This window comes from Perna viridis, chromosome 14 (genome assembly GCF_037379345.1).
Source record: "Perna viridis isolate PV_CMFRI_1.1 ecotype Kerala chromosome 14, ASM3737934v1, whole genome shotgun sequence".
NCBI lineage: Eukaryota > Metazoa > Mollusca > Bivalvia > Mytilida > Mytilidae > Perna > Perna viridis.
In genome coordinates this window covers 28680015-28697821 of record NC_142458.1, presented here as the reverse complement: position 1 = coordinate 28697821, position 17807 = coordinate 28680015, and the positions used below count along the sequence as shown (strand labels likewise).

The 17807-nt window shown below is 32.3% G+C and overlaps 1 protein-coding gene across 2 annotated transcripts in view; it reads left to right on the top strand.

The window, feature by feature from the left end:
* Positions 1-7464, top strand: part of LOC148598898 (replication factor C subunit 1-like) — a 37508-nt gene extending 30044 nt beyond the window's left edge. For both annotated transcript variants that reach the window (XM_088560567.1, XM_088560565.1), the window contains exons 21-24: positions 748-893; positions 2854-3067; positions 3910-4098; positions 6457-7464. In XM_088560567.1, coding sequence (XP_088416693.1) covers positions 748-893; positions 2854-3067; positions 3910-4098; positions 6457-6555 — 648 coding nt within the window. In that variant the 3' untranslated portion in view covers positions 6556-7464. The remainder of the gene's footprint in view (positions 1-747; positions 894-2853; positions 3068-3909; positions 4099-6456) is intronic.
* The last annotated feature ends 10343 nt before the right edge of the window (positions 7465-17807 follow it).

Genomic DNA, 17807 nt, shown 5'->3' with positions numbered 1-17807 from the left:
TTTTATTTAAAACATGTACATAGTTTGCTTTGAACAACTTAATGAAAAATGCATTTTACAACACAAAAAAATGTGGTTGGATAATTTTGATGTTAAATAAAAATTTTGATCAGAATATGGCATTTTAAATTTTCAGAACATCATTATAGATTTTTGACTTCTCTTAACAATAGGTTTGAATTTTTTATGAAGTATAATTACATAAGTATATAAGGTTGTAATAATGTAATGTGTATGATATACATGTGTATGTTTTTGAAAAATTGAGCTGTAAAATAACCTTGAAAAAAAGTTAAAAAAGTGGTTTACTTTATGTTAAAAAAAATTGAGATAAGTACATAGTAAAGACATAAACATGGATGAAATAATATAAAGCATGTACATTTTAAAATTTGGAAGAATGAATCTAAAACTGCTTAGAGTTCAAGACAGAGAAATTTCAGAGACTAGGGTAAGATTTCAGGTTACCTTACAAAGTTAGAGAATATTGAAATCCCTAGGTTGTCTGAGATTTCTCAGTCTTGCATTATTTGGTGTTTGATTCTTTTTCTCACTTAAAATATTGACTTTTTGATTTGAATGTTAATTCAAAACACCCATTTTTGCCAAAATTCTTTTACATTTGGAAATCATCTTAACACATTGTATTGTGCCGTCACAGGTGGAGCATGTTTAAAATGTGTTTTATTTGTAGATAAAGAAATATCACATGGCTAAAAATGAGACATTGTTTTGTATATTCTGTAGGCGATATATGCAAGTGTGATGCCAGGTGAACACATGAGAGGTGGGATGTCTCAGATGATTCAGTTCCCTCAGTGGCTGGGTAAAAACTCCAGTACTGGTAAACATGACAGAATATTACAAGAATTACAAACTCACATGAGACTACAGTAAGTATTACACTCCTATGTTGATGGTATTTCAGAACAACCTTGTCCGTCTGTCCATTAATCATTTCTGTCTATCAAGTCCTCTTGGTGCCTTCTGGCACATAAGGTCTCACACATATCCGCCTGTCATCCCTATTTCTGACCACTATCTTTGCTCCTCCAAGATGTATCTGTTACATGGGGGACCCAACTCTTATATATTACTCCTCCTAAACTGCAAAGTGGAATTGAATGAAACTTTAACATAACCTTGGTTACATGTCCACATTGTGACCTCCTATTTTAGATTTTGATCTGAATCAAGTTGGGAGTCATACCAAATGCTCTAAAATTGGTAGTCACTACTGCTAGACCAAGCATGCAGCATGTATAGATATAGGAGATTAAATGAGAACTGGTTGGCTTGGAGTCAAAATAAGTGCTTTTTGGCATAATCAAGATTATAATTCTAAAATGCAAGAAAAATCAACAAAACTTTTAAAGGGATGTAAAACCATTACAGGGTTTTAGCTAGGAATTTGATGGCTTTAGTCACTTTTGCATAAAGCACGAACGACATATTATGGGCAGCAGTAATTTGTAAATAGTCAATAGTTTCATAAACTAAAGACATAAACACTCTTAATATATTCATTTTAAGTTTACAGATACAGGCATAACAATAAATACAATAAATATTACAAGAAAGTAACTGTTATTTTCTATAAGAAAATGTGTGTTACTTGATGAAATAAAATAGTTACTATTAGAAAAATAGTAAAATAGAAAAAATGTTTACATCATGACAAAGCTTTGATGCATTCACTCTAAAAATAGCTACTATTTTACAAAAGCTACTATTATGTATGACCTGACACTCAACTAAAAAGAGAAAATCCTGTCCTTTGCCAAACACCACACCTCAAAAGCCCTCTTCAACCTAAAACTCCTCAAATCAGAAGGCCACACTGGCATAGTCAACTGCAGAATGTTGCACTCTGTATGTGGTTTCTCCATGATATCTTATTGCTGGGTGGTAATTTTTTAGTAACCTTTGACCCCAGATCATGAGTAGAATTGAAGACGTTTGTAATCATTGTGATTTCTTTTCAAGAAGTAAAGAGAATCATAAAATAAATATTTATGGTTGATAAATACTTCCTAACTGTCCGCTATTGCGTTAAAATTAATTGAAATCCATGAGATGACCAGTCACACATCGGAGACATTGTCTTTGTGTGCATTTAAATTTTTTAAAATAAATAGCTATATATGTTGCGAGGTTTGTGAAGGGTTTGTTTTTATATGGGAGTAAATATCGGTTGGTATCCATTAAAAATCGAAATCGTTTAACACGACTAATCCTTAAAATAAGGATATGTTTAAGTTATATTTAAATGTACTTAAAATCAGAAATGTCTCGAGTCAACTTGAAGCTTTTTTCGGTGGTCGAAAACGACCAGCTGAAGTTGAGTGAGAACCCTGGGATTATCTTGTGGTCCTAATGATCAAACGATTGATAAATTGTTGTTATTTTAAAGGATTAATAATGATGCACATATCAGGGATGCCAGGTTAACAACAATAGAATGTATTTCACACCTGGTTAACCAGGTATTTACCAAGCGTGAGGTCATAAACTTGTCAGAGCGAAAGGCCATGTGAAATTATGTAACTTTCGATTGACAGTTTTTAACAACATTTATATTTAAGGTTACGAAAAATTTATCTGAAATACTTTTTGAATGGAATTTTTTTTTTATACACTTTTCTCATTTTAAGTGGCGAAAACGATCTAAAACACTTTCATCATTTATGAAATCCTTTTGTAAATGCGAAAATGACAAGCGCTAGCTAAATCACTGACCATTATCATTCATTGTTTACTCTTACCAGTAAATAAAGAATTTAACTGGAGATTATAAATGTGAATAATGACTCTAGTTTTACTTGTTGATTAAAATGATATGATAAATTACAGTGTATCCTGTGACAAGCGAGGACTGAACATGGATTATCTCCCCTACCTGAGAAGAAGCCTAACAGATCCTCTAGTAAAACATGACACAGATGGTGTTCCTGATGTTATAAAGATTATGGATGAATACAGTATAATAAAGGAAGATTTTGATAATATTCTTGAAGTGTCTAAATGGCCAAGCAGCAAGGATCCTATGGCTACTGTTGCTTCAAAGGTATTCTTTTTCTAATCCCTTGTCTCTGGGAATCTTTCTTGATTGTGTCAGACATTTTGCTTTTATAATCACTATTTTTATTAAATTGTTCATTATAGTATTTTCTCATTTATACCTGTATATAGGTACTTCATTCACCTTGAATCTACATTTTTGTCACAACTATTAACCTGTTGAAACAGCTGTGGGATGACTTCAAACATTCATAAAAATCATACTTCTAAAAAAAAAACACTTATAAAACCATCTGAAAATGCCTTTACAAAGAAGACCTATCTGTAAAATTCTAGAATTAAGTTTCCAAATACTACCCCACTTAACGAGCAGGTGGTATATTAGAATCACCTTGTCTGTCCATTGTTCCATTCATCTGAATTTTTAAAAAAAAATTATCTCTGCTCCCAAGGGATGGATTTTTTTTTTAAATTTGGTATGTGGCTTCATGTAGATGGGCTATATTATGGAAGGGATTTTGTGTGCTGTTTGAGATCAACTACTTGTTTAGCGGAACATTGTCACTTTTCACTATATGGCATGACAGAAAATTTGTCACCACCAATGTCTTGGCTCCCATTGGATGGATTGATTTCAAATTTTGTGAGTTGCTTCATACAGATATCTTCTAAGTAATTTTACTTGCTCATTGTTATCAACTTTCTGTACAAGTGTGGGTATGCCTAGCATGACTATGCATGCAACTTCCTGTTGTCTTCTGCTTTAAGATTAAATTTCAAATTTTACCAGTTTCATTTTTGTTTGTTTGATTGTTTTTTTTTGTGTTTTTTTGTTTTGTTTTTGTTTTTGTTTACATTTTGGATTAGATCCATTAAATTCTTTCACAGACTAAAGCTGCTTTTACTAGAACATACAACAAGGAGGCACATATGACTCCATATTCTACTGGTAATGTAACTAAAAAGAAGAGAGGTGCTGCTGCAATGGCAACAGAGGATGATATCTATGGTGAGGAAGAAGGTGAAGCACCATCTAGTGATGATGATGACAAAGTTGACCTTGACACTATGATAAAGGTTGGTCTTAGTATTGTGTTTTGTTATACACTGTATATTTTGGAAGTGAACATCAAAAATAGAAAAATTGAATCTTTCATTGCATACATTTGATTAATGTGATTCCATAGGGTAAACAAGCAAACAGCGTTAAACATTTTTTTTTTAAATATAATACATTTGTATATTTATCTGATCTCAATCCACAGTAAAAGATTCCTATTTCTCTATTTTACGATATTTTATAATCTAAATCAGTGATTCACTTTTGTAGAGAATTCCTGATAATGTAATTTTTCTGATTCCCTCAATTTAATTAGCATGACTATTTTTTTCCTCTATTGCCACAGGGGCTGCTCTGGCTTCCAAAATTCTGTCACCAGCTGCCATTTTTTGTCACCAGTTTTCAGGAATTAAGAGTCGAAGGGTGCCAAAAAAAATTATACTTTTTTTTCAAAAAAAAAAGATAGTACAAGTCCACTGATGAATTATCGTTGTCAATTCATCAAAATAGTCTCTCCATTCATGACATACATGTACCCAAGATTCACTTTTGATGCATGTATAAAGCACGTTTTTAGCTCTAGTCTGTCACTTTCATATACATAAAATAATAAAGGACTACTCCAGAAACAGGTTTTTTACTTCTATCAAAGACTTTATATTACTATTCTCATATAGTCAATGATTTTAAAACATGTTCACCTTTGTCCTTTATGGGCTAATTTATCTAATACAATATAATTTATTTTTTTTTATTTTTAACAAACTTGATTCTTTTTCTCAAGTGATAAAATGTCTATCAAACTACATTTTGTACTATGGACCAATAACTGTGTCCCTGATATCTGAATAGCATTTCTTTAATTAGATTTTGGGAATCCCTATTCTATTTGTTTACCAATTTTCCCACCAAAAAAGTCACATGGCAAAAGTGTAAACAAATGTCATCCATTTTCTTTTATCAATTCTTTCATTTCGAAGTGTTCAGACACTTCCTGATGGGATAATCATTGTTAATTGGATTTAATTTATTCTGTTATTAGGTAAGTCTGTTTCTGAATGTATCACGTGGTTAAACAGGGCTGTGAAACTTGTGTGTAGCCATATGCACATGGCCTTAATTGTGTTTGCCTTTGACCAGATGATGAGAGTTTTGATTGGCTCAATAATATATTTACATTTGATTGACACCTCCCATGAATATATTCGCCTGGTCTAATTACCTTTAATTGCATTCAGTCGTAAATTGGTCATAGTCAATAAACTCTGACCAGGCGTCAACACAAAATTAAAGAGAATATCCGTTGCTGATAAACTTACTGTCCATTTTAATATACAAAACCTAGGTGCCAAGAAAATCGCCAACTGGCTATTTCTGTTGCCAGATAAAATAAAAAATAGCAAATTGCAACATTGGCGAAGCCCAGCGTGACCCCTGTGCCATCACTTGGCGTCCATCGTCACCGTCATTAACAATTTTTCAAAACTATTCTCCTCTGACACTACTCGACCAATTTGAATTAGACTTGGTATGAATGTTCTTTAGGATATCCTGCATAGAACTGATATAGGGAGTTTTGATTTGTCGAAAAACTTTGCTTCCGTTACTGAAATAGTATATAGGGGTCAGACAGTAGTTTTTCGCATATATATCTCCAAAACCGTTAGGTTTAGCCACATTCTTTCAATAGCTGAAATGATCTATATTATTAGGACTACAAAAGTCTTCAGGGATAAAAGTTGTTACACGATTCCTTGTAAGAGTTATTGCCAGGTTTTTATTTACAGTTTTCAGCTAATATCTTGAAAACTATGATCGAAATTCTTCCTAAATTTACTGCCCTTGAAAGACAAATTCAACCAGGTGAGCTATTCAGTCTCCTGGGAGCCTCTTGTTTTTTTGTTGTTTTTTTTTATATCTCAAATTGATTTCTGAGAACTAAAAAAATGAAACTATATTTTTTGTTAAACATTTTGTAATATAAATACAGTAAACTTCCAATGGATTTTATATAAATCTGAATATGTTTGAATTTAAATTTGTTTTAACTATACTTAACTTTCTCTGTAATCCTTCATGAGGGGCCACATTTGGAAAATGGCAACAAAATATTCATACTTGGCTTGTTTTCCATTAACTTAACTGCTACGAAACCAACTTACTCAATTTCTACTTTTGGTTTGTCTGGCTTGTCGATTGAGCTGAACCACTGGGTACAAACCAATTATGGAACGCGAATCTGTGGAACAAACCATATAATGGAAAACACCCTTGCTTTGTGGAAATGATTACCTCACTGACTGCTAATATGTGAGTAAGCATGAACTTTCATTTGCAGATTTGATGTTTGAGTTGGCATGAACTTTTATTTGCAGATAAAAAAGAAGGAAAATAAAGATGCTGCTAAAAAGAAAGCTGCTGAAAAAAGAATGGCTAGTTCAAAGGGCAAAGGTCGTGGAAAGGGAAAAAGCTAGCACAGAAATGTAATAGCCTTTTGTATATCTATATGGATTTGAATGCTGTATTCAGGCAATCAAATTTATATCATATTCTAACAATGTCATTTATAGAAGGTGAAATAATGAATTTTTCTGTTCTTTAATAGTATTATACATTTGTTATGAATAATATATTTTTAATTTGAAACTTTTCATTAACACTGTTTAGGGGAGTGTTTGAAATCATACATGGTTGTATCTTTTAATGTAATTATTTCACCAATATAGCTAAGAACAGTGTAGGGTTTAACCCTATTGGTGAAAACCAGAAATCTTTCAAGAATTAACGATTTAGGGCTTTCTACAATAGAAGTTGGAAGTATTTTTTTGTAAAATTTGTTTTAGTAATTGATAGATTAGCATTGACACTTGCTTCTGTTGAGTTATGCAGTTGCCAAGTAAGTTTTGGCAAGGATTTGTAATTGTGACCACTTTAAAAAGTGGCATTTACCTACATATGCAATACTAAGACAAAAAGAAAAATTTGACACATTTTTGTCACAGTGGATGTCCCAATAGGACTTTAAAAAGCTTTCTTGATCTAACTATCACATACATGTACCTATTCTGTTTCTATCACATACATGTAACTGTTTTGTTTCTATCACATACGTGTACCTGACCTGTTTATTGTATTTGTGACTATAGAAAGTACATTGATATCTGAAGGACTCTGCATAAGAAATGATGTCATAACTTTTAGACTGTACATGTACTAAATCTTGTAACATGTTTACTTCATAATGTACACGTATTTAATAATTTGAACACATGTAGAGTTATTGCAAACTTATTTCATTTTTTTTCTGTAATGCTTGTTACATTAAGTGCTTTGTGTGTATATGTGTATGAACAGATATTGTTGACAATAAAACTGTAGACATATGCTTTAGATTTGAAAAACAGCTTGATATGAAAATATGAATAATAAAAAAGTAAAAGGTAGCCACACTTTGAAGGTTAAACCAGAACTAAATGTTTAAAAATGATGTTACTGAAAGGGGGGCACTTTCCAACCTTACAGCCTTTAATGAATTAATCGGATGAGAAAGAAGACAGTCTATAATAGGCAAGAATGTAAATCAGCATCATGTTTAATGATTTTTGTATTTACTTTTTGGTTTTAATCCTCTTAATATGGCTATTTTTCATTGATTTTTTCAAATGCATGGTTAATTTGTCCATGTTACTTATTGATGATGTAACAGTATTTTATCCAAGGTTTGTACAGTTGTTTACCTGATGTTTACAACGTCCAATGAAGGTTTGATTTGGCTGATTTCCTGTCAGTTTCTTGTTCCATTAACATCTTTGTTAACACTTAGTCTAGATTTCCACATTCTTTGATGTCTTTTGATCATTCAAGTTCATAATTAGTTCTTTAGAGAGCCTGGATGTATATTGATTTGCGAAGTAAGATTAATATAGCAAATTTTAGAGACAAATTATCACTTGATCACAAATTTACTGTAATTGGCTTAATAAGGCTATACAGCAGTATGGGACAGATAATGACATAAATGATGTTCTTTGAAAGCTGTCTAACACTACACAAAAATATTACAGATTACTTTTATACCCTTACTCATTAGAGAGGGGTTGGGCTATATTGCAATCATCTTACATGTCCATCAGTTTGTCTGTCTGTAACATTTTTATCAGCTTCTACTGGAGAGAATCTTTGATACACTACGGCTAACGACCATTTTGATGATTCCCTTTTCCCACGGTGGCGTGGGCAATGGTGGACACGTGGTTGGTCGCTGTCCACGTTGCCCACGCATTCTGGTGGTCAATTTTAAATCTTGTTTCGTTTTAACAGGAATCGGAGTTAAAAACTCATTCTTACGTAATAATTATTACGGTCCTGTTGTATTATAAGAAGCGTATCTACTTGTATGAATTATCGGTAACAATATTTCACAGGTGTCAAAAGAGCTTCTTTAGAATTGACAGTCATCAATTACCTGTGGGCGGGATTAAAGCAGAGAGGCGAAAATGGAATTAATACAGGAAATCATGGTAACCTTTGATAGGTGCCATTTGCTCTCTTTAATTGCTAGTCAATCAATTAACGGTAGCGGCAGGTTTTAATACAGTGCAGCGCTATCACTTGTCCAAAAATAAATTGAGTTATGGAAGAATTTTTTGATTTAATGTTAATCAGGTGTTACTTGTTGGATTAGAATATTTTCAGAAATACCGAATAGTTCAACATAACTTATATGAATTTGTAAGATGAATTCTGAGGAGAATACTTTAACGACCATGTGATGGAAAAAGTGCAACCTCCTTTTGCTTATAATATTTAAAATTCTTAGAGAAAATCAGCTAAGATTGGATATGCAGTCCCTTTGAAAGATGAATCTATTTACAACAGCATCCCCTTTTACGGCACTGCATTATTTTACTATGAATTTCACTGGGTGGCTAAAGATGCAGGTGTTCTATCTCGGACCTTCGATTGACAGGTAATCAATTAAATAAAATGTCAATGGTGTGGTTTTAAGTAAAGATGCAGTAACGTTGATTGACAGGTAATAAATTATAGGAATATTGAGGGTGATTAGACCTTCGTGTACGTGTGTACTAAGATTGAGTAATAATATTTTTTTTCTTTTTTTTTTTTTTGTCATCAACCGCAAAGAAAATAAACGAGATATACGAGGAGTGCAACCTTCATGAAATTCGAAAATAAAATCGAAACGACTGTGGGCTGGTGTTACGAATTTTAAATATATTAAAATTTGAATAATACTCTCTACTATGATTAATTAAATTTGTATCCATTTCAATAACTACAGGTGAAAGGCAAAATAACGCAAAAATACGAAATTTTCAAACTTAATTTTGTCCCGTTTTAGTATTGAAATATATTGGAGATTTTCGGGAAAAAGGCCTACTAAGTCGGCACACCAGTGTAAATAAAGATACCAATTAGTTTAATTGATTCTATATACAGTTAGTCGTAAAATTCATACTAGAATAATTTTTTTTTATCAGATTATATATATCCTGGGGATTCTAACACTATTTTATACGGGATTTTTAATGGCGAAATTTTGATTTAAAAATATAATTTTGGATGTCCCTAATACGCTTCTGTAATCATAAAACATTACATTCGTTTTTTTTTTTTTTTTTTTTTAATTTAAATACTATTAAACGATTCCTTCTCGGTAATTAGCAGTTAATCCACCACTTCCTGTATATTGGCCGAGTGTGACACGCTCAGGTATCAAGTAGTGACATTACACGGTTAATACTGATTTGACTAATTAAGTTAAGGTTGTAAACACATTAATTAATTTTATTTCTAGGTGGCTATGATATGAAAATCACAAATACTTAACAAGATTATTACGTTTAAAAAAAGAAATAAATACTTGTATTGGGTATGATTTTACAAGAACACTGAACATTTAATCATTGAAATAAAAATACGATTGCCCTTGTGTCATTCACCTATTTGTATATTTATAAACTAACAATGGATATTTTGAAAATGAAAGTAATAATGTTTTTGGAATAAAATTTCAGAAGATTCTAAAAAATTACGAGATTTCAAAATAAAACACTCGAAATCCATTTTCGGGAATTACATATAAATTAATTTTAATTAACAAGTCTGACTCGTAAAATAAAAAAGTTATGATTTAACGTCAACGGTATGAAAAGCATAATTTTACATTTCTATATGTCTCTTAAAGTTACATGTTTTTTGAATGACGGCGTTGAATTTTAAATGCTTTCAAATATTATTACTCTTCTTATTATCTATGCAAGTAAGGCACGTTGTTCGTCGATCGATAATTGTTGCAGTGTCAACGAAATGTCGATTTACCTCATACGATGCTGAAAACACAGGGGCACACCTTTTGATAAAATGTGAAACACATTGATTGGTCGAAGATATTACAAGGCGTTTATCAAATTTGCATAAGAAATTGACGCACTCAAAGCATTCTAATAGTTATTGGTTTAAAATACTTCGTTCTTTTTTTAGAATTATTACGCAAGAAACCCGTCAGTAAAATGAGTAGTTCGCAAGTACTCGATTTTCTTGAACAGTTTAATTTACAATTTGTATGCTACTGTTATTATATAATAACGGAACTAGTCGTAGTCAAAATTGTTGAACTAAGTGAAGAAAAAAAGATTGTAGGACGGAAAGTCACAGGACAAAAAGTCACGGACGAAAAGTCACAGGATAAAAAGTCACAGGACAAAAAGTCACAAATCATAAAATGTTGATAATTTTTAAGGCAAATATGAAATAGAAATATTTTTTTTTAATTTTTGGGGGGATTTTTAGTTTTGTATTTTTTTTTTCAAATAGTTTATTTTTTTTTCAATTATGGTAAAATAATAAGAGTTTTGTTAAAGTTTACAGGCAAATATTTATTTTTTATGAAAAAGGTATTAAGATTGTTTTGAAGTATTATTTTTTTTTTTTTGTTGGATATACATTTGTAGAAGTGAAATTTCCAGTAGTTTTTTTTTTATGACCAATGAATGTGCTACAAAATCTGTATGACTTGATAGGAGGTGAAAGGAACGGAAGAAATACGTCGTTCAATTGTCTATGGTGCGCTAAATCTAAAAGAACTTACTGCATATTCAACTTGAGAGGGGAAATTTTCACCCATCACTATAGTTGGCAAACGTGTGCTCGGATAATACGCCATTTGAAAACTCGTGAAGTACGCGGTTCAATAATTCTGTATCATACATTATCTTCCAACGATGCTTCCCGCTCTCAAATTTTGTTGAAATGACACGATATCGAAAGCGGTTATTTATAGACCGTAAGTTAAAGTTGCACGTGTCTGCTTCAAATCCGTTCTTTCACATAGAAAATACAACTGCGTTAAATTGATTGTCAGTAAAATAAGGATTTCGCAAATACTCGATTTTCTTGAACATTGTAATTTACAATTCGTAACAATCTGGTGACAGGTCAGGTGTATAATATTATTACATGATACATGTAGCAACTGGAAATGATAAAATTGAGACCTTATGAATTTCTTTAAAAATTATATCGACTTTGGTTTCCGATTAATCCAGGTTTACATTTTGATGATACTAAATAATGGTAGACTTAAGTACGATGTAGTCCGTAAGAAATAGAAAAAAACAAAAACAAAACAAAACCAAAAAAAAACAAGAGTTTAAAGCATTTAATTCATATAAAAACAAAATAATATCAATTCCTAAGTAAACACCTGGTGGTGTCTCAATTTTGGCTTGAGGCCAATAATACGTGAAAGAAAATTGATTCTCACGGTCAAGGTAATGATTGGCACATTGTTCTTTTATTTGTCAACCGTTTGAACATTGTAATAAAATTGTCAATCATGGATTAAATCTAATCAACAGGTTATCACGCATCCACCGGATACTGTTGGCGTGGACACTATACTGTCCACCTGACACGGTGGGCACGTGGACATCTGTCCACCGTGGGCATTAAGGGTGGGCAAAGCGTGGACAACTTGATTTGTCCACCGTGGGCGAGTGGCATCGTCAAAATGATCGTTAGCTGTAGTGTATTAGACTTATACCGTGTAACCCCTTTCCAGTTTGGACAGAAATGGTTGAGGGTATGCTTAACAAGACATAGTGTGCAATATATAGTTGTACATTATCTAACCAATGAAGACCTTTGCTTTACATTATATGGTCACCCCCATGTCTTTCTCTAATGAACGGTATCAAGGAATAGTTTTATGCATGTACTAGATGTTACTTTTTTTTAATTTACTGTCCAAATCAACCAAATAAATTGTGTCATGTACCTTCACAAAAAGGGTCTTACAAAACATCATGTCAACTTTACTTGTTGTTGACAAAAGTGTGTCCGACCAAATACTTCTATAATATTTTCTGTTGTAGCTGTGCAATAGATAAGTTATGAACCAGTTTAGTGTACAATACAGAAAATATTTAATTTACTTGAAATGTATTGAAAATTCATGTTTAAAAATGTGGAGTCATTATTATTAACCAAGGTCATGATTGTATTAAAAATCCTCACAATCAAACCAAAGAGGTGGGTCATTTGTAATCATAGACTTTGGTGATATATGTTATTGTGATTTATCAGATTTTTACTTCTGATCAGTTGAATTGATCACTTTTTTTTGTTTTTTGATACTTCAGGATACCTTATGCCACATGTATTTCAAGGGACCTTCCCTACTGTTTGTAAAAACTGCCAAGAAAAATGTGTGGGAATATTCAAATCGATAAAAAAAAAGTTTCAGTTTTTGGAAAATCTGATGTTCAGCTGGGAATTTACTATCTTAAGCTGTAATTGGTTAAATACTCTGTTAAAATAGTTTTTAAATGTGAATGCAAATTCATTTTTTGGCAGGTTTTCAAATTTTATGTGAAGTTGCAGATCATATCTTTGAAATCATTTAATATTTGATATTAACAATCAGTTTAAACGTTAAAGACAAAGAACTTCCGAATTAAAGGACCAATTGCTAAGGTCTTTTTTTCTATTTTAAGTAACAAGTTTCCATCTTTAAATAAAGTGAAATATGCCATAAAATATGTAAAACACATAATTTATTTTCTCATCAAAACACTTTTCATTCTTTTGACATCATAACTTTTGCATATAAATTGACAAGTCCAGCTGTGCATAAAACATCAAACAAGGATAATGAACCGTGTATAAAAATATAAATAATCATGTTGTACTGACCAGAATCACACTAAGTAATGTGAAGATAGAAAAATAGAATTAGCTTTCAACATAGATTTCTGATCTTGGGCCATACATTAATATCAAAATTTTAGAGGGAACCCAAACGTTTATGTTTATTTCAACATAATAAATAGTTTTATCTATATAAATCTGAAATGGGGGTGTGAAACTCCTTGGTGATAAAGGGACCTATATGTAGCTCCATCGGAATATTGTCTGTGTAGCTCGAGTTTTTTTATGCCGAGGCGAGGCGAGGCGATCAAATTCGAGTAGCATGTTACATTACAGATAAAAGAACATTTATGAAGCATTCAGAATTAAATTTTGTATCCATGTAACATGAAAAAACTCGGCTTAAGAGTTCACCAGAAATAGTGATATTCTCCTTTCTGCAAAGACTAGTGTGCCCAGTTAATATATTATAGATAAGTATACATTATGGGGTATTAAATGATGTGGATTAAGCTAAAACGTCGTTGTGTTTAGATTTTTGCTCCATTCAAAAACTTGGCCGCCGTTACTAAAAATAGAACATAGGGGCCAGACAGTAGGATTTTGCATATATCCAAAACCATTAGGTTAAGCCCCATTTTGGTATTTACAAAAGTGTTCAGCATGATGAGATCTATCTGTGGTGAAATTTTCATTTTAATCTGTTAAGCCATGTTGGAGTTATTGCCATTTTTGTCCCCTGCCGCAACGCGGAGCGGGGACATAGAAATGCTGGTGTCCGTTCGTCCTTCCGTCCACCCAAAGCTTCAACACCGCAGAAACCACTAAACGGAATTTGACCAAATTTTGTAGGATTGTTTGTCACCATATGTAGTTGATCATATGTAACTGCTATTTTGATTTGAAATTTTTATCGGAGTTATGGGACTTTGTTCATGTTTCACATTATTCGCAGTAGGAACACACTGTGGACGCAACTCCTCAGAAAACCGATGAACGCAATTTGACCAAATTTTGTAGGATTGTTTGTCACTATATGTAGTTCATTATACTTAACTGCCATTTTGATTCGTTAATTTTTATGGGAGTTATGGGACTTTGTTAATTTTTCACGTTCTTTTTTTTGCGGATTTTTTTTTTGTTTTGAAGAGGTGCCAGTATCAGGTTATATCTTTCACATAGTAGCTGAAGGTAAGTATATCATCTCTTGTATGCAAGTTGCTTTTATATGGATGGGACCCAGTTGTTCTTGGATAAGTCAAATCATTTTGTTGTCATTGTTGTTTTGGAATGCCTGCTTGAATCACCACATGGACTTATGAAAGCACATAAGTTTTGAATCTGCTATTTATGCAAGTGTCAAACATTTGTTATTCAACTCTTTCTACAGTGGCGGGGGGACATATGGCTACGCATAGCATTCTTGTTCGACATTATTTTTGCTATTTTTTATGTTATTTCTGCCAAAAATCTTCTCCTCTGGCACTACTTAACTAAATGGAAACAGACTTGGTTTGAATGTTCCTTGGGGTATTCTGCATAGAACTGGGGATTTTTGCTCTTTTGAGAAACATGGCTGCCATTACTAAAAATAGAACATAGGGGTCAGACAGTTGTTGATCACATATATCTCCAAAAACCGTAAGGTATAGCCGAACTTTTTCAATTGCTGAAATGATCCTTATTATAAGGCCTTCAAAAGTCTAAAGGAATCAAAGTTGTCAGGAGTCTTTGTAAGAGTTATCGGCCTTGAAAGATGAAAAAAGGCATTTCTTTACAGTTTTCAGCAAATATCTTAAAAACTATTATAGATAGTAAGAAACTTTCTAATGCTGAAATGTCGAAGTCTTTTTAGTCAAAATTGTTGGACAACTTGTAAAATTTAATACCCTTGAAAGACAAAATTTAACCAGGTGAGTAATTCAGGCTCCTGAGAACCTCTTGGTTTTTGCTATTTTTAATTTCTTTCCAAAATATTATCCCCTGACACTACTTGACCAAACAAACTTGGTATGAATGTTCCTTGGGGTATCCTGCATAGAACTAATGTGGGGATTTTTGATGCATCAAAAAACTGGCTGCCATTACTAAAAATAGAACACAGGGGTCAGACAGTACCTTTTTGCATATTACATCTCCAAAACCATTAGATTTAGTCAAATTCTTTCAATTGCTGAAATGATCATTATTATAAGGCCTTCAAAAGTTTTCAGTAATAAAAAAAGTCAGGCGACTACTTGTAAGATTTTTTGCCGTTGAAATTCTTTTTCTTTTTTTTTCAGTTTTCAGTCAATATCTTGAAAGAGTAATCAAGGGAACCAAGGTTATAGCGGTAATCAAAAGAATGTAATCCAGGGACAAAGACCAGACATGGAAAACAGACATTCACAACAAAGAACATAAAGTAACTAAAATCATACATACAAAGTAACAAAAGTAAATAGACAGAAAGAAACTTTAAGTTGCTGAAATGATCCTTATAAGTCCTACCAAAGTCTTTGTGAGTCAATATTGTTAGACAACTTGTTAAATTTATTGCCCTTGAAAGACAAAATTTAACAAGGTGAGTAATTCAGGCTTCTGGGAGCCTTTTGTTTTAAAATTTTGGAAATGACCTTTTACCTTTTGTTTTAGTATCATTTTGTAGACGATTTAATTCTTAACATTTAAGACCCATGTATTTGTTTTCTATCTCTAACCATTTCCAAGATATAAGTCAAAGAAGAAAAAAGGGGGGATTGTCAAACTCAATTTGAGACCTTTTAACTTATTTGATTTACATTTAAAGTTATTGTATTCTGGTTTACTTTTTAAAATTTCTTTCTTATGGCGTTAGTTTTATCTTTGATGTATTTCCTGTTTTAGGTCAAAGTTTAAAGGGCAATAAATCTTCATACGGTGTTCTTATCCTTTCAACCTTCTGGGAAACAAGTCTTACTGGAGATATAAAGTTTTGATCTATTTATTAAGGTCTCGGAGGATAAGCTGACATTTAGAAAAAAGAAATGAAGATAATTCAGTAACGACAAACGTTTTTGCTTCGAACGTCGACTCCGTGCCTATTGAAGTCTTAAAGATTTATTTTGGTATACAACTAAACTTAGTTCATCTTGAAACGACAAAGTCAATTCGTGGCGGAAATAATAATCATACGAATAGATGTATGGTTTCCCTTTGACAGGTAAAGGCCTGAATTATATCAGAAGTACAGATTTATCATAACAGTATGACTTTACATCATGTAAACTTCGATATTGACTGTATGCGGATATGCCTGCTAATATTTTCACACGGATAAAAAAAACTCCAGCGCAACAAGTAAAATATTTGTTGAAATAGACAATATTTCACATGAAATACACATACATATTTGATTATTCCATTCATTGACCATTATTATAAATTTTGACAGCCCTTGGGAAGTTGATATTGACGTTAATGGGTTTGGTTCAGGTTGGGTATTATCATTTCAGTCATTGTTTCTTGGGCTGTGCCCATGTTGTGAACTATGACCCATAATCACATGAATAATTAACTAATAAGTGAAGTAGGTGGGTCTAGGGTGGCGTTATGTACGAACAGTTTGGATTATATAGAGCTAAATGGAAATCAATGGAGAGCCCCCCCCCCCCCCCCACACACACACACCCACCCCCACCGCCAGCACAGGTGCTTGCCCCTACTGTCAAATATGTAGCCCGACTAGTATAAGCTTAAAGTATTGGATTACATATTTCATGGTGGGAGCAAGCCCTTGTGCCCCGCCCTTCTTCTTTGAAGTTTCTGGATCCGTCTTTGCTATGCTATAATGAAGTATTGCATATTTTGGTATTGTTCTTAAATCATATCAATACAGAAAATGACCATAAATCACGTGTGTATACCTGCATCAGTTATCGTGGTATTTGTGGTATGAGGTAAGATATTACCAATAAAATCAGTCATTATATAAAACAAGGAAAGAAGCATTAGAATTCCTTTTACATTCTGCCTATTGCCAGGCTTGTACTTCCTCATGGGTATTACGGACTATTGTCTTCATAGCATATAATTAATATAGATGTAATTTAAAAAAGTCAATAAAACTATTCTGGTTTTAATCTTTTCAAAATCATGTTCAGGAGAATTATGAGTATATAGTTAAATGATATTTTAATATTTTTAAAACTATATGTTTATAAATTTTAAGCTATTCATATTACTCGGTTACTGTGGAGGAAAGTAAAGCTTCTCTTGACAACTCCTGAATAATTTAGTTAGTAACCTGACTGGTATATGATTTAGATAGTAGTTGTAATAGTCGTTCATAATTTATGAATTTATCACTTTCATTTTGCACTGCAGAGATTGTGCAGTTTTCGAAAAAACTTAAGTGATTTGTTAACTGAACAACAATAAACTCTCCAATAGATTTACCTGTGTATTGAAAAGGTGCGAAAAATATAATGCATCTAAGTGCACAGTAATCACGACAAGGCATTTAATTCATTTAAATTATAAAAATGATACAATCTTTTTAATATATACATAAAGACGTTCTTACAGAGGTACTTTG